Source organism: Urocampus carinirostris, chromosome 4, assembly GCF_059441175.1.
Source record: "Urocampus carinirostris isolate Australia breed hairy pipefish chromosome 4, RoL_Ucar_1.0, whole genome shotgun sequence".
NCBI classification, from domain to species: domain Eukaryota; kingdom Metazoa; phylum Chordata; class Actinopteri; order Syngnathiformes; family Syngnathidae; genus Urocampus; species Urocampus carinirostris.
In genome coordinates, this window is record NC_142352.1 from 28537955 (window position 1) to 28561500 (window position 23546).

General features: G+C 40.0%; 1 protein-coding gene across 1 annotated transcript; it reads left to right on the plus strand.

Moving 5' to 3' along the window:
- The first annotated feature begins 314 nt into the window (after positions 1–314).
- gpib (glucose-6-phosphate isomerase b) lies at positions 315–23495 on the plus strand. The gene is made up of 18 exons (XM_088334030.1): positions 315–476; positions 2415–2505; positions 2576–2644; positions 6234–6353; positions 9513–9596; positions 11190–11336; positions 11505–11576; positions 11655–11699; positions 12662–12715; positions 13016–13076; positions 16328–16371; positions 16455–16607; positions 17670–17799; positions 18529–18605; positions 20104–20232; positions 20310–20385; positions 23125–23191; positions 23275–23495. The coding sequence occupies exons 1-18, from the start codon at positions 358–360 to the stop codon at positions 23396–23398; spliced, it is 1662 nt and encodes a 553-aa protein (XP_088190156.1). The 5' UTR covers positions 315–357; the 3' UTR covers positions 23399–23495.
- The last annotated feature ends 51 nt before the right edge of the window (positions 23496–23546 follow it).

Consider the following 23546-nt stretch of genomic DNA (forward strand, 5'->3'; position numbering starts at 1 on the left):
TTTGATGTTGTTTTAGTTAGAGCAGACACTGTTCTTTCATCTGTGTGACTTTATAAAGGCACAGGGTTCTGTTGCTTATTACTCCCCCTTCTGTTATTATGTGAATGTTATCCTCATTGAACATATAGAAAACCTATAACTTGATGGTGATTTTATGCGGATTTGTGAGTAGTTCCAAAAGTTTCACCTACTTTTTCAAAGCACCGCACAGCGCAGACCCTCAAGTGTTGGGAGGAGGTGAGACACGCATTCACCAGTCCTGAAAATAGTAAGAGTGGGAGGAGCCCAGATGGCCCTTCAAAAAGCTCTTGCGTTCGCCTCTCGGCCCCCTCACAGCTTACCCAGGGATTCATCGACATGGGACTCACGCAGGACCCCGTCTTCCAGCGGCTGCAGCAATGGTACACGGCCCATGCCTTGAACCTCAACTTGAGGCACATGTTTGAAGCCGACAAGGAAAGGTTCCACAAATTCAGGTAGGAGGCCTCAGTGCTCAAGAACTAAATATACACAAACATCCGATATATTTCGCAATTTGAAATTTAAAAAAAATCTTTTTAAGTCAGGCATTTCAAACATATGGCAAGACACAATCCGGCAGCTGAACATTTCTGAGTACAGTATGTCATAAAAAGTCTTTAAGTCAAGGGTGGGCAAACTACGTCCCGCAAGGCCACATAAGGCCCAACACGATTTTTCTTCCGGCCCGCCAAACAAAAATGGTCAAATGTCCCTTTGTGTGTCTACAACAAAAACAGTACTACAGAATTACTACAAAACAAAATATCAAATTCAAAAAGGGACCTCATATATTATTTTGATTTAATTTGATTTGAAAAGAAACACATACTATAGGCATACTACAATAGTACTACTAAAGTAATATTACAATACAAAATAATACAACAGACATTTTACAACAGAAATACTACTACAGTTATATTATGAAAATACTACTACCAAAATACACAATACAAAAATACCTTTTATTGTATTCTATATCTTTTATTTTATTATTTTCTTTTTCAACACAAGGATCCTGCTGGAAGTGTGAATTTCCCTACGGGAATGAATAAAGTATCTATCTATCCACCTAAATAAACAAAAAAAACATCTATCTAACATCTAAAAACATGTTTGACCACTAAATGTGGCTGTATTGTGTAGTGCAACTGAAAACGAGTACTACAAAGTACAAGGAAGATTTAAAAACTACGGAGATTGAAATGACCAAACAGAAGAAAAATTCTCATTTATTTGCCCAGCCTTTCACAATTTTTTGTATTTTGGGGCACCAGTAGCCAAAAAATGCCCGACAATTATGTCAATTATATCTCAAATAATCTGTGTTTGCTAATTGTTCGAATCAATATTTTTCTTTTTAAATGAATGAAGGTTTTTTTACCACTAGGGAGTGCTAAAGAATACACAATGTCCCTTTAAAAATAACAGTATTGATTAGAGTACAATGCAAAAACACATGTGCTATCCCTTAAACAGGATTTGATTGCAGACTCGCAGGTTTTGAAATGCGTGATTATGTATATTACACTACTTTAATTACTACGGAAGTCTGAATGAGTATTTTGCAAAGCTAGCTTGTATCTGTGGTGCTTTTAATAGCCACTTAACTTCTACAGCCGAGCCCTGCATGTGATGGCCGCCAAGATTCAGGCATCTTTGACTTTTTCCACTGTTTCATTCTCTTGTCGTGCATGTTAGCCACTTGGGAGCAGGCTATTGCTCGCCACAAGACTCTATTGTTATTGTTAGTTGCTCCTGCCTTGTCCACAAGTAAACACTGCCAAATCCCGTGACTCGGGGTCTCAATGCTTGACAAATGCAATCTTTTACTGTAATTTTTTGTAGTTTTTCTCGCTAGCTGCTTAAAATAGTACTCACTACACACAAGCTTTGACAACCACCAGCTTTTCAATCTTTTCAGTCAATCTGGTTGTATCTACCTCGCTCTAGGTTTTATTATCAATCGCAGGAATTACCACCAGCTCTCATGTCCTGTTGCTCGTTAAAATTAATCCTTGCTCACTGGAAAAATATATTAAACTAGTCTTGCGAATTTTGCAAAGTGGTATCCTTTAGGCTTCCTTATCAAATGTGTACACTTCAGCTCCATTCTTAGCGACAACGCCCTCAAGTGGTGAATTATTACAAGCTGTGACTTTGAATAACACTAAATATTTTTATGACTGACAGTAGGATTTACTTTTAAGGGGTGTGACCTTGTGTATGATATAAACTGAGCTTTGGCCTACAGGAGCTCCTTGTAGGTGTTTCCTTATGGAGTTGAACATCCTGTGAAAAAAACAACTAGAAAAAAAAAACACCTAGGATAAATGACTTTTATGCAACTCAAAATGAGAATTTCGATTTCCACCAAATTCTGTTTTTTGCAGCCTCACGCTGCAGACCGAAGATGGAGACATCCTGTTGGACTACTCCAAGAACCTCATCACCGATGAAGTCATGAAGCTGCTGGTTGACCTGGTAGGTCCATCATTGGAAAATCCTACAGTGATCTTGCACTTTAATGCGACGTTTGGTTCATCTCTCGCAGGCCAAATCGAGAGGCTTGGAAGCGGCGAGAGAGACCATGTTCACCGGAGACAAGATCAACTTCACTGAGGTGATTATCTTTCATCTTGTCATGTCCTTGCTGAATTATGGAGACCACCTGCAAGGCTGAAACATGTGACAAGAAAGAGTTCATGAATATAGATCACTGTTTTGAATATACTGTACCCAATTGACAAACATTGCTCATTGTGCCCCAGTGTTGGGTGCGTTACTAGAAAAAGTAATTAGTTACCATTAGTAGCTACTTGATCTAAAAAGTCATCCTTTTAGCCCCCGGATAACTGCCACCCAAAAGTAGCGCGTTACTGTGAAAGTAACTATATGCTGCCTATATATAGCCACAAGTATCTAGTTACAAACTTCGTATGTACAGTAATCCCTTTCAGTATCGCGGTTTACTTTTTGCGCTTTTGCTACTCCAAACGGAGGAAGAAACTTTCTATCGCCAACAAACCCTAACCTCTCCACCCGCTAAACTTGCTGCAGGTCTTTGGCGTTCTTTAATCGCTCCCTGACGCGTTTAAAAAAATGTTTGATAATGAAAAAATATATAGTTTCTGTAGGACATAACCGGAAGGTAAATGCAGTTTTCCATAACGTCGCACATAATGGCAGCAAAGTGTTATGTAAATTAAAGTGGATCGGGTCCTTGATCCATAGTTGTGCAATAAAACAGCAAGATTATTTTTAAAATAATAATTTCATTCTACAGAAGTTTTTTTGTGAAAAAAAACTTTATTAAGTACAGTACTTTTATTAATTAAACAAATTCACGAGGCTGTGAATTGGGTTGAGTAAAAAATAGTTACTAGTGTACTCTCATTGAAGCCGACCACCTAAGACTTCTTAGAAATAGCCACAAAATTATAGGAATAAGAGAAAACACATGCACCAACTTTTGGAATCGGTGAAGTCTTCATATTTCTTGTCTTGTGTGATATTGAGCACTTGCAAACCAACACTTAGCCACGACACTCCATATGCATTTTGTTTATGGACTTCTAACCCCAAAGATTTCCCCCTGCATTGCTGAGTACTGTCCAAGATGTTTTTTTATTTTTTCAGGCATGGTGTTTTGCAAAAATAATTTGATAAATAACAAGAGCAAATACATTTACCCATTGATTTCCAGTTGGTTTGTTAGTCCTGTATAAGCCACGCCCCCACCTCACTCACTGTCTACCATTCGGTACTGGTGATACACAACCAAATTTGTGCATTTAAGCTAAACCTCTGATTTCACTATTTTTTATTATAGCTACAAATACTGCCTAGATACAAGTATATATATGGTAGGGAGAATATCAGTAGGGATAAATTCCTGCACTCTCTGCTTGAGACGGTTCTACCGTAACAATATTGAGTAGTACTTTGTAGGGCCATATAAACATGCCAACTCCGTCAACGTCAGTTGAGCTTTGATGGGCGTGTGTGGGCATTTACCTGAATGATAAACTGGACTGGACCCATAACGTAACTGCTCTGTACAAAAAAGGGCAGAGCAGACTCTATCAGCTTGAGAGGCTGAGGTCTTTCGGAGTGCAGGGGGCACTCCTAAAGAACTTCTATGACACCGTGGTGGCATCAGCCATTTTCTACAGAGTGGTCTGCTGGGGCAGCAGCATTTCTATGGCTGACAGGAAAAGACTGGACAGTCTGATCAGGAAGGTCAGCTCTGTCCTGGGATGTACCCTAGACTCAGTGGATGTGGTAGGGGAGAGGAGGAGGATGGCAAAGCTGTCATCAATGACTAGGAACATCCCCCATACCCTGCAGGACACCGTATCTGCTCTGGAGAGCTCATTCAGTGACACGCTGCTTCGCCCCAAGTGTGTGAAGGAGCGGTTCCGCAGGTCTTTCCTTCCTGCAGCCATCAGACTATAAACAGAATATAATAAGCAGTGCTCTCGATAGACTGCACACCCTCCATGACTTTGCATATATGCACATTACTGGCCACTTTACGTGAACTATTTTGCACACCCTCCATTGGAAATATTCTGTTTTATATTTTTTATGTTTATAAATACTTGTTTATACTGTTGATAATCTTAGCTGTTATTCATTGTCTTACTGCTGTAACAAAAGAAATGTCCCCATTGTGGGATGAATAAGGGATTATTTTATCTTACTCCAGCAGACTAAGGGTTATTTACTCAGTCCTTTTTAATCTTTATTAATAACGCGTTACAATACTTGTAGTTGTGTTCCAGGAAAACGTTTTTCGTTCTGCGTTACTTTGTACTCTGTTACTTCCAACACTGTTGTGTCCTGGGGTTGCTTTGTTACTAGAAGCACTGGATGTTTTTAATCTGTGGAGGATACAATGAAATTTATGAAGGGAACTGGGTCTTATTAAAAAGGAAAGAAAATAAAGCTAGGGGAAAAAAACGTACACCTTGTGAGACTTGGCTTGTATTTTGTCCTAGCTGGGGCTACGTTTTATATTCAGCAAAAGCAGGTCCCTTGAAACAAAAGATGTAATCTCGAGTCTATTCTCAGTCTTTTTGATAAGTCACATCGGTTCGTCTTTGCATACCTGTGAAATGAGCTATCTGCACTTGGAGGCTTGACATTCTGTCCTGACAGCGGGACAGTCTCACCAAAAGGTCATTGGTCTCCCAATAGGATAAAAAGACCGGAATCACTTTTTAAAACACCTCAACATCGAATTATCCCATTTTGTAGATCTTCTTTTATTTATGGTACCACATTGATGTAAAAATGTTTTCCTAAAAATACCTCTACAACCGGTGCTTTACCCGGAATCTTTAACACTGTACACTGAAATGGAAATAATTTTGCACATATCAGAGATTATTATTTGTCTTATATCTTTCTTGTGAATTAAATTTTTAATAAAAAGTATGGAAACAAAATTAAAAATAAAAATATCAAGTTCTCATGCCAATCGAACTTTAAATATTCATTCTTTTTGGCAGTGTAGAAAGAAAGGAAGAGGGTGCTGTGATTTGAATTAATGCTTACTTGATACTATAGTGTGCCTTCAGGTACCCCCAGGTGTCTAGTACCCTTATTTGAGATCCACTGTTCCAGACTATACAGGAAATCGCTTTGGAGTACAAGTCGAACTATGTAATAAATTCATAATTTGGTTGAAAGTAAAACACGCACAGATTGAACTGCAGTTACATTTTTTGCGGCTAATATATTATACAGTGTAGAGTTAAATTATAAATAAAAAATAAACAACAGCGACTTTTGGTGCAGAAGAAGGGAATGTTTATTATTGGTGTGGAAGAAGAAAGCATAGCATTCATTGTGAAAGGTTGGACTAAGTTTCTACATAGAGGTAGATGATGCTCGCGTTTTGCACAGTGCTCATGCTAGTTTTCAGTCTACAAGTAAAAGCTCATTGTTGCTATAGGAGAAGGCGCCTGATTTTAGCATCTTAAGAAAAAGAAGCTGGTAAAATATAGCAATTCTAATTTTCATCCCTCAAAGAACAACTTAGCATGAAAATTATTAATAAAGTTCATCAAAATAGCTGAGATGGGCTCCAGCACCTCTGCAATCCTAGTGAGGATGAGCAGAGCAGAAAATGGATGGTTGGAAAGCAGGTGTACACATATAATGTGTGTTAAAGGATTCAGGTTTAATGTGTATATTCGTTATAGGGGCGTGCTGTGCTTCACGTGGCTCTCCGAAACCGCTCCAACACTCCCATTATGGTGGACGGCAAAGACGTGATGCCAGATGTTAACAAGGTTCTGGACAAGATGAAGAATTTCTGTCATGTGAGTAAAAAGACAAATGGCTTACTTTATTGTTGCTTGTTTCGATTTGTCATGTTTTAGTATATTTCCCTCTGTTTTTTTCTCTGTAGAACCGTTTTTCTTTTTAAATAAATAATTTAAAAATCATACTTGAAGTCAAACCAAAGGATTTCATAACAACAATGAATTGTAGAAGACGCAAAATTTACAGGTTCTATCTTCTTCTCCCGGGGCAACATTTTGAAAGTTGTATCAAAAGTCATCAATGTTGCTTAGGTTCCCGGTTTACAGTTCCCGGATCCCTTAACCGCATGGTTGCCGGGACACCAATGAGGACGGAACTCTGGACAGCTTTCTCCACTGTTGATTGTCCTTGCCCTTTTCTTTGGTCGTGGTAATGTTGGCACCAGTCCACTCCTTGATGTTGTTGAAATAATTTTTTTAGGTGTTCTCCTCCTGCCCCTTTGGAGTGTACCCAGAAGAATAACCTTGACCAGTCCTGATGATCTTGTGATGTGACCATACCACTGAAGTTTCCATCTGCGCACAGTTGACAACAGTGCTTCATAGGGACAAATGTGCCCTCTGATAGTGTTGTGAACCATTTCGTTTGTCACATGGGCTAAGTAGCTGGTGCCTAGAAGTTTCCTTTAGCATCACATCTCCATGGGCTGGGTCTTCCTTTCCAGCTTTGCTATGAGCATCCATGTCTCGTAGAGGAAGATGGAAGTAACCACAGCTTGCATGAGTCTGATCTTTGATTTTACTATTATGTTCTGGTCCGTGCAGGTGAATTTAGGTCTACCAAGTGTTGCTGTGGTTTGAGCTACCCTATTCATGATTTCTGGTTCTGATCCCTCTTGTGATATGACAGCTCAAAGACCTTTAAATTTGGTGACAGTTTTAAGCTCTTGGTGGTTAATGGTGATGATTGTGGTTATACCTTGTGGGTTATCGGTCATCACTTTTGTCTTTTTCTTTGGTGATTTCCATTCCATACCGGGTTGATATTTTGTCCAGGTGACTGACCAGATTTCCGAGTTCCTGTTCTCTTCCTGCCAATCCGGCAATATCATCGCCAAAATGGAGGTTATTGACATTGTGTACCCCTATGATCTATGTTCCATTATGTTAGTTGAGTGCTTTGGTCATGATCCTCTACAAGAAGATGTTGAATAAAGGTGGTGAGAAAATGCAGCCTTGTGTCAGAGAAACTGTAGTTTGAAACTACGCTCCAATGGTACCATTGATCAGTACTGCACTGTTGGCATTGGTCTGAATTAGTTTCTGGCCCATAATGCACTCCTCCATGGTCCCCCACAAGGTGGCTTGCCATACCCTGTCAAATACATTCTTGAAATCCGTGAAGACGTGATAGTAGTTTCTCTGGTGTTGTTGAAACTTCTTGCATAACATGCGCGGATTGAAAATATCTTCCGTAGTGCTCCTTCCCTTCCTGAAACCTGCCTGTTCTTCAGCTAGGCTGCTTTCAGACTGTTGTTTCAGTCTATTGAGTAGGACATTTTGCATAACTTTACTTCCCTAGCTTATGTGACTGATGTTTCTGTAGTTGGAGCATTTTTGAAGGTTTACTTTTTCTGGTAGCATAATTACTAGCAATTTTGTCCCTGCAGATTGCCACTGTCTGTTTTGCCAGATAATTTTCCAAATCTTTGTGAAGATGTCTATAGTTATTTCACCACCGATTCTAGCACAGCGGACCCACTTTCTGATGCCGATCCATGATTGGTCATTAGCTGAAGCCTGCTCAACATAATGTCATCATTCCCCGAAAAGAAACCTCAAAATGACTGCACCCATAGAAGGATAAAAGGCATCCATCCATTATTCCACGGTCCAGACAAAAACCACAATGCTTCTGAACAGGTGGTTTGACTTCCTAATGAACCCTCCTCTTAGTACCTCTGAATGGACCTTACCAGGGAGTCTGAGAAGTGTGATTCCCCTATAGTTGGAAGATAGTCCCCTTCTTTTTGAAAAAGGGGACCCCCACCCCACTCTGACAGTCCAGAGGTTCTGTCTCCGATGCTCACGCGATGTTACAGTGTGACAACCATGCTACGCCTACAACATCCAGAGCCTTAATGAAGTCTGGATGGATCTTATCTAACCCCAGGCCTTACCAGACAGGAGCTTTTTAACTTCCTCATTGATTTTGACCCCAGAGGCATGAGAGCTCACCTAAGAGTCCCCAAGCTCTGCTTCTTCAAAGGAAGATGTGTTGGTGGGATTAAGGAGGTCTTTGAAGTATTCTGCCCACCGCTTCACAACGTCCAAGGTCGAGGTCAGCAGCACCCTGTCTCCACTATACACAGTGTCGATGGAACACTGCTTTCCTCCGCTAAGACCCTGGATAGTGGACCAGAATTTCCATAAAACCGCTCGAAAGTCACCTTCTATGCCCTCACCAAACTCTTCCATGCACAAAGTTTTGCCTTGGTGACTGCCGAAGCCACATTTCCTTTGGTCATCCAATACCTGCCACCTGCTTCCAGAGTGCCATAGGCTGGGAGGGCCAGCTTGATGGAATATATTTACCACCATTGACCACCAACGAGTTTGCGCCTCTCACCATTGGAAACTGCCATGTGAAAGAGTCCAGCTCCTCTTGAGAGGACTGGTACCAGAACCCAAGCTCTAAGTGGAGTGGATTCCGACTATATCAAGCCGGAACCTCTCAAGCTCACACACCAGTTCGAGCTCCTTCCCTGCCAGAGAGTTGACATTTCTCGTCCCAAAAACAGTTTCATTGGACCAATGTCCTCTCCTTTGGCTGCCGCCTGGCTCTCTACGCACCTGACCATAAGGATAGTGAATAGGGGTTAATTGTTTTTTTACTCATCTTATTCTAACTCAAAATGACGTTTCAGACAAATTAGAGCGGTTGTGACATATTATTTTAAATACATCCTGTGGGCTGACTTATTTTTTTAAAATAAGCAATAGACGTGTGGATGGCATTAAATTTGCTTATTTACAGTTTTTATTATTTTTTTCTATTTACTATTTGCAATTTGCAATCAACCTTCTGCTCTGTTATTTTTCTTATTTGTATAGAGAAATATGTTAAAACTGTATTAAAATGAGAAAAAATGTATTCACAATGAGCAAGATATGCTCATGAAAGAAAACGCAACGTAAAGTTTCTTTTCTTTGCAGAGGGTTCGTAGCGGTCAGTGGAAAGGTTACACAGGAAAGACCATCACAGACGTCGTCAATATTGGAATTGGCGGATCGGATCTTGTGAGTATATATTTCATTATTATTGAGTTTGTGAAATTTGAGAAGAATGATAAGAATAGGCACTGAAATATTTACATGTGATAAAATGTATAATCCTCCTCCCCCAATAATTTTAATGTCCATTTTGACTTTTGCTATTAAGTCATTCACTGAAAATCAAGTGAAATTGATCTCTATACATGGTGTTCTAAAATTCTTGGGCACATTTTGATCTTATCTCAGAAAATATTCAGGATATTAAAAGACATCTGCTGAATTCAGAAAGCTTGTTATCTTAATTCTTACATGGAATGTTCAACTATGTTCAATGTCTGCACCATTTGTCACATGACACAGATCAAGCTGAAAGTCAAATTCTTGCCAAACGCATCCCAGCATTGAATTGTTAATGGTTGCAATAGCTTCTGTTATTTGTGCCTTCAGCTCACGCACGTCTCTCAGAATAGGTGGCACAGGGGTACAATCTTTTTACAAATCCCCACCAAAAATGGCAGATCCGTAGGGCCAGGACATAAGATTCTGATTCTTTTGCCCAAACCATCCAATCCATCGGTCTGGCAGTGATTTGTTCAGAAACTTTCTAAAACTGAGGCTCCAATGTGGTGGTGTTCCATCCTGTTGGGAAATGTCACTAGACTTTTTCTCACTCAGTTTCTTCATGAACCAGTTTTCCACCATGTTGATGTATGTCTCACCATAGACTGTTGCTCTTTCAAGAATGTTGTATAGACAGCTTTCTTCGACTTTGCACAAAGCCCCCTTTGGTAAATCTCGCTGATGCTCAAGACGTTTAAGTGGGTTCTCAGTACCCCATGTACGAGCGTTATGCTTGTTAACTTTGCCATTTCCGTGGAAAGTTGCCTCATCGCTAAAAACAAGCTGGTCGTCAAATCAGAGATTATCCGTCTTCTGTTGCATTTCAATGCAAAAGTCACAACGAGCTGGTTAATCACTGTTGGACTAACTGTAGATTGTAAGGCGTAATGTGCAGTCATCTTCTTATGACACGACAAACAGTTGTTTTAGGACCCTGAAGTTCCCTACTGGCTCTTTTGATCGATTTATGGGGGCTCAGCGGAAAAGTACTTGGAACTTGTTCAATCCCATCTTCTGAAGTTAAGGGGCGTCCTGTTCTTTTAGCTGGGCATAAATGCCAATCCATTATGAATTTACCATATCATCTTACAATGGACTTCCTCTCTGGTGGCTGTTCTCTGAAATCTCTGCAAAATGAACATTGAACAACAGGCCGTGATTCAGTTTTTGCAAATCCAAGCACACAAAATGCCTTTTCTGGTTGTGTGAACACCGTTAAAGGAAATTAAAAAATAGCCTTACAAAAAAATAATATAGTTTGCTTTAAAATTAATGGCACAACTTTTAACTTACTATCATAATTAGGGAGATATGGGGACTTGAAATGTGCCCAAGTCTTTTAAAATTCCCTGTATACCTCAATAGTAGTGAATGAGTTAAAGACAAACAAGTTTTTCAAAACAATGCAAACACATGTTAATAAGCTTGAAGTTAAATTCAAGTTAAAGCGGAAAGCAGCCAATTTAGCATCTCGTAATGTGATTTGTGTGACGGTAGGGGCCCCTGATGGTGACGGAAGCCCTTAAACCGTACTCCAAGGATGGACCCGCCGTGTGGTTCGTGTCCAACATCGACGGCACGCACATCGCTAAGACCCTAGCGCAGCTCAACGCCGAGACTACACTCTTCATCATTGCCTCCAAGGTACTATCTGTTTGTAAAGAGAGTTTAAAGTGCTTGACACTCTTGCAATTCAACGTGAATCTGGTATAGTATGTTGGATACTTCTGAAAGAAAAAAAAATCATGCCTTAATACATGTGTTTTCCTTTTAATTGTAACTTCTATCTTCTCCTTTGCCGATTTTAATCAGACATTCACAACTCAAGAAACTATCACCAACGCCGAGTCAGCAAAAGCTTGGTTCCTGGAGCACGCTAAAGATGTACGTGCAAACTATCAGGCTTTGAATTTCAGTCGGCTTAACAACAATTGTTGACCTTCTGTCAATTCATCTTCGCAGAAAAGTGCTGTGGCCAAACATTTTGTTGCTCTTTCCACCAATGGCGTAAGTCATTAGCTTGATCGATCTACCACCCTACCTACCTACCCATCACCATACCTAGCTACCTACCTGCCTACTTACCTACCTACATACCTACCTACCTACCTACCTATTTTTCTACCTGCTTACCTATCTATCTGCCTTCCTACCAATCTTTCTATCTACATTCTTACTTACCTGCCTACCTACCTACCTACCTACCTACCTACCTACCTACCTACCTAAGAAAATAACAGTAAAATCAAAGATCAGACTCATGCTAGCAAAAGTTACTTCCATCTTTCTCTACACTTGCAAGACATGGACTCTCACAGCAAAGACGGAAAGGGAAATATAGGCCATGGAGATGCAATTCTTTAGGAAACTTCTAGGCCTAAGCTACTTAGCCCATGTGACAAACAAAACAGTGTACATCACTATTAGAGGATACATTGGACCGTACGAAGAACTGTGCGCAGACTAAAACTGCAGTGACGATCACGTCACAAGATGATCAGGACTGACCGAGATTATTCTCCAGGGTGCAGTCCAAGGGGGCAGAAGGAGTGAAAGACCGAACAAGAATTGGCCTGACAAAATCCAGGAATGGACTGGAGCCAACTCTGCAGCGACCCCAAACCTAAAATGAACCATCAACAGTGGAGAAAGTAGTCCAGAGTTGCATCCTCAGGGTTATCCCAATGACCCAAGCGTTTAAGGGATCCTGAACCATGACCTGTGACATATACATATATATCATATATCTATCTATATATCTACTATCCCTTCCGTCATCTGTCGCTATATATCTGTACCTCTCAATCTAACAGTTTCTACCTGTATGTATTGCTCTCTACTGCCCTCCTCTATTTATCTCTTTCCTTTTCTATCCATCTCTATCGAGCTATTTACCTAACGGACTGGTTAGCTATCAAATTTTGTAGCTGGTAACATAGCAGCCTAATGGTTGCCTATCTTTCTTCCAGCCCAAAGTAAAAGACTTCGGCATCGACACGGAGAACATGTTCGAGTTCTGGGACGTGAGTGTTCTTACTGTTCTGGCTGCTATATTTGAAGCAAACTTTCCTGACCGGGTCCGGGAGCTTGCAGCTGGCAAGTCATTTAGATGCCCTACCCTCTCGTTGCCCCCACACGGTTATTATTGGCCGTGACCTTATCCCTTGTAGAGGTTACCATGCAGACCAGTCCATTGAAAAAGGTCACGGGGGCTGCTTTTGCTTGCTATTTTAGGCGCAACGGCTACAATATGGCCTTTATATCGCTTACGATTTGTATATATGAATGCATTTGGTGTATCGTGTTTTGTTTGGTCCTTTCAGTGGGTCGGGGGGCGTTTTTCCCTGTGGTCTGCCATCGGAATGGCCATCGCTTTGCACATTGGTACGTACGTTTCATTTTTTTCAAATAGGCACAGGAACCATATTAACACTTACACCACTGTTCAAAAGTTTTGGGTCACTTACAAATGTTTCTAAAAAGTATTGCTTTTTCAATGAAAATAACATTAAACTAACCATAAATACACCCCATACATTGTAAACGTGATAAATGATTATTTTTCCTGTAAATGTATGTTTTTAATGCAATATCTTCATATCTACATAGGTCTGAGACGGACACTCTGGTATTTTTTTTTTTTTTTTTTTAGAGAAATGATATTTGTAATTTCACATGTGAAAAATATGTGTATATCATACTATATTTTTACTCTCATGTAAAGAACTTGTACAGTAATACCTTGCAGTATCGTGGTTTATTTATAGCAGTTTTGCTACGTTGCAGAATATCATTGAGCATTGTGTTCTGGATTCTGATTGGCTAAACAGAGAAAGGTGCTTTCTATCGACAACAAAGTTGGACCTTCCCAACTGCTAAACTTGCTTTGTAGCCACATGGGGTTCTTTGGCACTCGCTAATGGCTCCCTTGCACCTTTTCAAAAACCTTTGATAATGGAAAAATATATGGTTTCTGTAGGACAGAACCGAAAGGTAAATGCAGTTTTCCATTACGTCTGTTCATGGCGGCGATGTATCATGCAGTTGTGTAAGAAAACAGCAAAGTTCTTTTTAAAATTATAATTTGACTGTACAGAATATATTTGTAAAAAAAGGTTAATTAAGTACAGTGCTTATATGTGTTAAACAAATACTTCAGCCTGTAAATTGGGTTTGTTTTGAGTATTTAATAACTAACTAAAAAAAAAGGTTTCTAGTTTGTGGGTTTTGACTATAGCGGGACGTTTTTGAAACGCAACCCCCGCAACAAAAAATGAGTGACTACTGTATTTCCATTTTTGTTTTTTGAAAACATTCCATAATACCCTTGCACACCAGACAGGCTCCCTCACTGTCCACATTTAAAACCCATTTGTATTCCTTGGCTTTTGACCCAAGATAAGACTTTGCTCCTGTTTTATTATTTTATCATGTCTATACCTTTTAATTGTTTCATTATTTTATGGTCTAGATAAGGTTTTTTTTTAACTATATTTTGTTTGTTCACAGTATTTGGCCTTCAGCTATCGTTGTTTTAAAGGGCTTTGTGAATTAAGTTGAGTTGAATAAAAAAAATGGCACCAAATGGAAATCTGTGTAGTTTCCATGTTCTCCCCGTGCTTGCGTGCGTTCCCTCCGGTTTCCTCTCACATTTCAAAAACATGCATTTTAGGTTAATTGGCCGTTCCAAATTGTCCCTAGGTGTGAATGAACGAGTGAGTTGTCTGTCTCACTGTCTGGCAACCAGTTAAAGGCTGTCTCCTGCCCACTGCCCAGAGATAGAGATGGGCTCCAGCACCCCCGCGACCCTGCTGAGGATAAGCGGTGCAGATAATGGATGGATGGTGGATGGAAATCTGTGTAAAAAAAAGATTTTAAAAAAAAGTATTAACACATACATGACCGCACTGATATACTTTGATCATGACATGTATGAATAAATGAATGAAAACTTTATTCAAACATCAAAATAAAAATAGAACAAAAACAATAACTCAACAACAAAATAACGTTACATAATATGTTCTAAAAGGGGTAGTAAGAAGCAAATGCTTATATTAGAATAGAATAGAATAGAATATACCTTTATTGTCATTGTAACAACATGGGATATGTTGTGACAACGAAGTTGGACGTGGCACTCCAGTCCCACATTTTACAGTGAGGCTATAAGGAAAACAAAGAGATAAAGGAACAAAGAAGATGTTTGTACTGTCCTTGTTGTATAGGCTTTGTTTTCCTCCGGAGGGGGGGGTGTATGAGGGTGTGAGAGACAGACAGAGATGGGCGGATCCAACTAGATGTTTGATCTTACTGTACACACGGTCCAGTGTTTTTTTCCCTAATTGCTCAGTCCACGTATTGAATGGATTTGGTAAGTACACTCCATACATGCCCGATTAAAGCCGCCGGCGACGATAAAAGCTCCGTTGGGGTGTGCAAGCTGCTGTTTATTGATAGCAGCGGGCAGGAGATATAGCGCTATGCTAACGTTAGCATCCAGTGGAACATTAGCATCTGGTGGATCGTGCCGGTGAAGCTTGCGTCCTGCTCGTTGGACTGCGGCGTCGGGAAAGCCAAGACTCCGTGATGACAAAAATACTCCAATTTTGGACGCTGTTGGTGGCGATCCGCAGCTCAAATTCTCTCATTTTGTGGACGATGGATCTGGCGTTGGTTAGGAACATGCTTGGGAGCGCTGGTCTGTGTGGTCGCCTTCTTAGCCCAGGCCCGACAGGCAGCCTTTTTTTTTGCTCCGTCGTTGTCGACAGACACATCACCCAGGGAGATCCAGTGGTCTCTGTATAGCCCTCGGGATGTTGTGGATGTTATTGTAGTTGCATAAGGAGTCGAAGGGAAAATATGAGGGATAAAAGAACTGAAAAACAAAAGACAAACTGGAGTCCGTGAAGCCGCTGCACTTGCGCGCGCTGCCATCTGTGAAAAAAAAAAAAAATACCTACCCCATCATCTTCCCCACCAAATATACCAATGATATAACAACAAATTTAATGATATTAATAACAACAGTTTTGATATAAGAATAGCAACAATAACACAAAGTTAACTAGACGCACTATTCCCAATCTCCCGCACCACTCATACCCCACCCTCCTCATCTCTGTATTCCGCCAGGAATGTTTCTTTGTATCTAAACCTGAACAAGTGAATAGTTGGACACCGTTTGATCTCGTCATGCAAACCGTTCCAAAGCTCGACTCCACACACAGACACACACATACTTTTCCTGGTGGTTCTCACCTTTGGGATTATGAATTCACTACAGCCCCTTAAATTATAATTTCCCTCTTTCCGAATGAATAATTTACGGATGTTTTCTGGCACTATGTTTTTGTTGACCTTAAATAGCAGCTGTGCAGTGAAAAATTTTACTAAATCATCTAATTTTAATAATTTGGACCGCAAGAATAAAATATTAGTATGGTCTCGATATCCTACCCTGTGTATGGTTCTAATTGCACGTTTTTGGAGGATCAAAAAGGGGCTGTAGTGATGTCACACGTATGTCTAGTGATTCTCATGTATTCAAATCTTGGTCAAGAATGGGATTTGGACCCCAAACATGGAACAGAAGCACATTCTGGTTTTGACATGTTTTATTTTGTCTTCATTAGGTTTTGACAATTTTGAGAAGCTCCTGGCAGGCGCTCACTGGATGGTAGGTGGTCCCAAGGGCCAAAATGACATGCAAAATTGAATAATTATAATAATGCACTTTAAAATAAAACTTCCCCCATGCAGGACAACCACTTCCGCACAGCACCGCTGGATAAAAACGCTCCGGTGCTGTTGGCCTTGTTGGGTATCTGGTACATCAACTTCTTCCACACGGAGACGCACGCTATGCTGCCCTACGACCAGTACATGCATCGCTTTGCAGCTTACTTCCAGCAGGTGAACTGAAAAGTCTGAATAGTTTATATGAATTCTACAACTTTTATATGAGAGGCCGTTTGAGGAGTAAATCCTACTTGCTCTCGCATGTAATATCATTCCCTTACACATACACAACTATACTCTCATACTGACACGCACAAACACTACTATACTCGCTCATGCACATACTACTATACTCTCACACTCTACTATAGACTCTTTCAGACAATATCATACACTCATACATACTGTATTACTATACTCCCTCACACAAATAACTACAGACTATCAAACACATTTTTACATTCACGCACTCCTATTTTTCACACCTAGTGTAATGAGCACCTCATCTCTCAACGTGTGTTTAAGTATGTGTGTGACAGCATAGTAGTGTGGTTATGAGTAGAGTGATATGTTTAAGAGAGCGTATAGTTGCGTGTGTGAATGAAAGTATAGTAATATGTGTAAAAGATTACTGAAGTATATGTATGAGAGTATAGAAATATGTATGAGAGAGTATAAGAGTTTCTGTATGATAGTTTAGTGGTATGAGTGAGAGTATAATAGTGTGGGTATGAGAGTATATTAGTATGCTTGAGAGAGTATAGACTTATGCAGTATGTGAGAGAGTATAGTAGTATCTATGTGACAGCAGAGTAGTGTGCATATGAGAATATAATAATATGTGTGAGAGAGTATAATAGTGTAAGAAAATTTAGGGGTGTGAGAGAGTGTAGTAGTATATGTGAGAGTGTACAGAAGTATGTGTTGTGTGACAGCATAGTAGTGTGGTTATGAGAGTATAGGAATATGTGTGAGAGAGTATAATAGTATGTGAGTGTGTGTGCGTGTGTGTGTATTTTAGAGTTTAGTTGTATGCGTGAGAAAGAATAGTAGTGTGTATGAGAGTATAGCAGTATGTGTGAGAGAGTATAGTAGTGTTTGTGCATGGTGTATGCCTATATCTTTAAATGAGTCATGCATGTATGAGAATATGATGTTAGAATTGAGAGCAAGTATGATTTACTTCCCAAGCCGCCTCTCATACCGTAACGCGCTCTCATACGCTGATGGATGCAGGGCGACATGGAATCCAATGGCAAGTATGTCACCAAACACGGCGCTCGCGTGAATTATCACACTGGACCGATCGTTTGGGGCGAGCCGGGCACCAACGGGCAGCACGCTTTCTACCAGCTCATCCATCAAGGTACAAACACAATTACATCAGGTCGAAATGTAAAAAAAAGAAAGAGAGAGAGAGAAAGAAGAAAAAGGAAAGAGGGAGAGAAAGAAGGAAAAAAGAGGGGGACAGAAAGAAAGAAAGAAAGAAAGAAAGAAAGAGAAAGAAAGAAGGACGGAAAGACGGAAATAAGAAAAGAAGGAAAGAAAGAAGGAATGAAAGACAGACAGACAGAGAAAGGGAGGGAAGGAAGGAAAAAAGGGAGAGAGAGAGACCAAAATAAAAGAAAGAGAGAGACAGACAAAGAAAGTAAGAGATAAAAGGTGACGAAATTAGAGGCATATAAAAGAGAGAGAAAAAAGGGGGAAATGAGATTTAAAAAAATTAAAGATATAATTAAGAGAGAGACTGACAGAGAAAGAGAGAAAGGGGGGAGAGAGAGAGAGAGATGCAAAAAGAGACAAAGATAGAGATAAGAAAGATATAAAAATGCAAGGAGAAAGAAACAGGGAGAGAGAAAGATGCAAAGAGAGACAGAGAGAGCAAGAAAGAGGCTTAAAATAGGGAGACAGAAGGAGAGAAGCTTAAGGAACAAGAAAAAGGAGAAATAAAGACAATGAGCTGCGAGAGAGAGAGAGAGAGAGAGAAAGAGAGAGAGAGAGAGAGAGAGAAATGGAAAAGATGTAAAGAAAAGGAAAGAAGGAGAGAAAGGGAAGAAAGAGATGTTGAATGATGTCATTTGTATTTGTAACTCAGGAACGCGCATGGTGCCATCCGACTTCCTAATCCCGGCGCAGTCGCAGCATCCTGTCCGGAACAACCTGCACCACAAGGCAAGAGCGCCTCCATCAGCAAAAAGAATCATGTATTCTTGGGACGCATGCATCACAGGGGTGGGACACCATTTGGAGTCGGGGGCCACATTGGTTTAAAACATTTGGCCAAGGGGCCGATCCTGGAGGATTCCCCATTTTTTACTCATTTATGAATACATATTCATGCAGAGATCTACATGGTAAATAGATTACTTTCATTGTATTGATTAGGAAAGGCTCACTCTTAAAGAAAAGTAATACATAAGGTCCCCGTTTTAAGCACTCAATTTGATATTTAGTTTTTAGTATTGCTGTAGTCTTATTTTTTTTAGTATTATTGTAGTATTTCTGCAGTCGGATATTTGTAGTATTACTGTAGTTTTAATTATATAGTGCTTTTGTAGTATCTCCGCGGTATTTGTTTTGTACTATCTCTGTAGTATTTTGTAGTATTTCCGTGGTAGACGTTTTGTTGTATTTTTGTTGCATAACTGTAGGTGTGTTTTTGTAGTATTTCTGCCGTAATATTTCTGTAATAGTATTTTTGTTCAGTTATTGTCCTAATATTTCTGTCGTATTTTTGTATTTCAGTATTACTGTATCAGTATTTTTTTAAATATTCTGTAGAAGTATTTTTGAAATACTGTATTTCCATAGCAGTATTTTTGTAGTATGTCTCTAGTATTTTTTTTTTAATATTTCATATGTTTGTAATATTACTGTAGTTCTATTTTTTTATTGTATTTCTGTTTTAATATTTGTGTAGTATATTTGTCACAATATTTCTGTAGTAGTGTTTCCATTGCAGCACTCTTGCAGTATTTCTATACTACTTTTGTAGTATTTCTATAGGAGTATTTTGTTGTATTTCATTTGTAATATTTCAGCAATAATATTTCTGGAATAGTATTTTTGTAGTATTTCTCCCATAATATTTCTATATAAGGATTTTTTTAGTATTACTGTATTGGCATGTTTTAGTTTTTCTGTAGAAGTAATGTTGGAGTATTTCTATAGTAATATTTTTGTAGTATTTCTGTTGCATTTCTAATATTTTTGTCGTATTTTCATAGTAGTATGGTTGTAGTATTTCTTTCATATTTTTTGCTGAAAGAGTCAGGAAAAAAATGCCAAGTCAGCTTTTTTGGGGACAGTTTTCACATCTGTGGTAACCCACCTGGAAAAGATAGTTTGATATACAATGTTGTTCTGGCCTGGGAGATTAAAATATCTTTCTGGGAGAAAATGCTGTGTCAACCAAACTAAAAGTGCCGAGTTAGGTTTTTGGGGGGCATTTTTCACAACTAGAGTAACCTACCTGACTGCCTGTGAAAGATGGTGGTCGTATCTAAACTGCCTCCCTATTTTCTTAGTTGGACAGACACACAGACAAAAAAGAAAGAAAGAACCAGATGTATATACTGTATATCTGTACTTAAATTCTCGCTTTGTTTATGGGTGATGATAATGGTAATATACATTTCAATATGTTTCAAATAATGGTATGAATTTGCAGATCCTGGTGGCCAACTTCCTTGCCCAGACGGAGGCCCTGATGAGGGGGAAGACCACCGAGGAGGCCCGCAAGGAGCTGGAGGCCAGTGGGCTGACTGGCGAGGCGCTGGAGAAGATTCTGCCGCACAAAGTGAGCCAGGACCACGCACAGCATCGCTCAAACCCTTTCTCCCATTTCTTGCATTAATCGTATGTTTCGTCGCCAAGGTGTTCCAAGGAAACCGTCCTACCAACTCCATCATCTTCAAGAAACTGACTCCGTACACACTCGGCGCTCTGATAGGTGAGGGCGGACATGTCGGTGTCAGAGGAGGAGACGTTTATGACTTAAGAAAGGGACTCAGATCATTTGTTTACCATTCATCAATGAAAATATCAAAACTTGAAATAACAGCAGCAAAGCAGAAGGCTACTTGAAAATAAGTGCAACAGAAATAACAGCTGATTTGGTCGCAGATATTAAATGGTTTTCCGTGCTTTGCTATGCAGTGAGCAATGTGATAACTTGCTTCAGTGGTGGTGATTTTAGCAGTGACCAAGGTTTTCAGAGTCTGTGTTTGTTGGCCGTATCTGGACACAGCATGTTTCAAACACACTTCTATTCTATAGCATATGAATAACCTATATTTTAAGTTGATAGTATGTGTATTATTTGCCCTCATGTAGGTTTTAGACGAGGGGATGGTGTCATAATAGTCTGTAGTTTGCAATAGTCTTTGATCTGTGCAGCCCTTTGAGACTCTGTGATTAAGGGATATACAAATAAACATGACTTGACTTGACTTGTGTACAACCTCAGATTTAGCCGCGGACTCAATTGGTGTCAGAATTGGGATTTGTGCATGTATTAAACCAAAATAACCAGACAACACCTAGCAAAATGTATGGAATCACCAGTCTTGGGAAAGCCCTCACTCAGACATTTTATTCCGTAGAAAAAAACTCACAAACATAAAATAAACGTAAGGCCATTGCAAAGTGCAACCCATTGGCCTTCAGAAACACTAAAAGAAATGAAGGAAAACATTGCCATGGTCAGGTAAACAAATATTGAATCGCTCCATTCTGTGGAAAAAAATGTGGAATCGCAAAAAACAGACAAATAAATAACAATCAAAACATAGTATTAAGTTGCACCACCTTAGGCTTTTATGACAGCTTGCAGTCTTTGAGGCATGGACTTGATGAGTGACAAACTGTATTCTTCATCAATCTGGTGCCAACTCTCTTTGATTGCAGTTGCCAGATAATCATTGCAGGTTGTAGCCTTGCTGTGGACAATTTCTTTCAATTTCCACCAAAAGTTTTCAATTGGGTTGAGATCTGGGCTATTTGCAGGCCATGCCATTGGCTGGATCCATTTTTTTCCAAGGAATGTTTTCACAGTTTTCGCTCTGTGGCACCTTGGAAAATGAGTTCATCGTCCCCAAACCTTTTTTCGATTGACCGCAGCCATCTATCTCCCCAGTGCCTTTGCCTGACATGCAGCCCCATATCATTAGGGACTGTGGGAATTTGAATGTTTTCTTTAGGCAGTCCGCTTGGTAAATCTCACCGGAACGGTACCAAACAAAAGTTCTAGCATCATCACCTTGTCCTATGTAGATTTGTCACTCAATCCTGAAGATAACCTTCATCCAGTCATCTACAGTCCATGATTGTGTCAGAACCAGAACAGATACAGGACCCAATCGTGTGACGTTCTCACACAAGCTTTTTATTTTATGGGAAATGGGGAGTCATGCATGTTAGGAAGCCGGTCTGGCGTGGAAGGAGAGGACACCAGAGACTGACGTGATTGATAACGAATCAGGGAACCAAAACTAAACAGGAGAAGCTCGAAGGGAACCAAGACTGGAGAAACTAACCAACAGGACAAGAATAGAAGGAAAACAAAACTGGAACCCGGAATTAAACAGTACAAATAATAAACTGGAACAATACCGGACTGCAGATATCACAGGGAAACAGGACAGAACCCACGTCTTGTGGGGCAGAAGTTCGTTGACGGGCTGACACTGAAGCAATAGAGCGCTGAGCTTTAGAGATTGACTTTCTGTGTATATAAACGAGCCGCAGCTGCGCCACACGGGCGGGGCCAATTATGCACCATGGCAACGGTGACGCACACGGGCGCGGCCAAGTGGGCACCATGGCAACCATGACAGATTGGCTCTCCTTAGCCCATTACAGTCTTGTTCTTTTGTGTTGAAGCGTCAACGATGGTTTCTTTTTACCTTCCTATATGAAAATCCAATTTTTGGGGGGCAGTTTTGCACAGTTCTGTCACATATATTGACTCCAACCTCCTCCCATTTCCTTTTCATTTGTCTCGTTGAGCGTTTTCTGTTTTCAAGACATGGCCTTTAGTTGTTTGTCTTGACGGCTACATATCTTCGTTGGCCTACCAGTACGCTAGACTTTAACAACCTTCCCATGCTGGTTATACTTGGTCCAAATCTTCGATACACCTGGCTGTGAACAGCCCACATCTTTGGCAACCACCTTGACCATCCTGTCTTTGGTCTCAAGAGAAATTCCTCTTGTTGGAGGCATGATTCTTGCCAATCCATTTAGTGAGCAGACCTAATCTAAGCCAGATGCCCAATTAAGGAAAGGAAATGAACTGGGTTTGTCCTTATTTTCTCCTCAAAATGCACTGATTCCACAAGTTCTTTCTCAGAATGGAGTGATTCCATATTTGTTTCCCTGCACTTTCTCGATAGAAGTAACATTTACTGATCATTTCAATGTTTTTTTCTTTATTTATTTTAGTGCTTCTGAATGTCAATAGGTTGCACTTTGGAATGTCTTTACAATTGTTTCGTGTTTGTGATCTGAGATTTTTTTCTACAAAATAAAAATGTCTGAGTGAGGGCTTGCCAAAGACTGGTGATTCCATACTTTTTGCTGGGGGTTATACATCGAATGCAGAAAATGTGTTTACAGAATCTCACTTCTGAATCCACGTTGTTGAAGAAGTGGAAACAGTTCACGCCATAGAAAACTCTTTATTTTCCAGCCATGTACGAGCACAAAATCTTTATCCAAGGTTTGATGTGGGAAATCAACAGCTTTGACCAATGGGGGTGAGATTTAAAAGTGAATTTTCCCATCCAACAAATCCACCATTCTTATTTCTATTAACCATACCGTTTGTGTTTGTTGCTAGCGTGGAACTGGGAAAACAGTTAGCCAAAAAGATCGAACCCGAGCTGCAAGACTCGGCCGAGGTTCACTCCCATGACGCCTCGACCAACGGACTCATCAACTTCCTTAAACACAACTTTGCCTGAGGATCAATTTCATCCACTCTCATCAATTTCCACGTGAAAAAGCACTGTGCACGTTTGTACCATGTGTGAAATCGATCAATAAAAAAGGTTTACAATGCCCAATGGTTCAATCGTTTTCCTAAAAAAAGTGGGTTTCAAACTCCTTTTG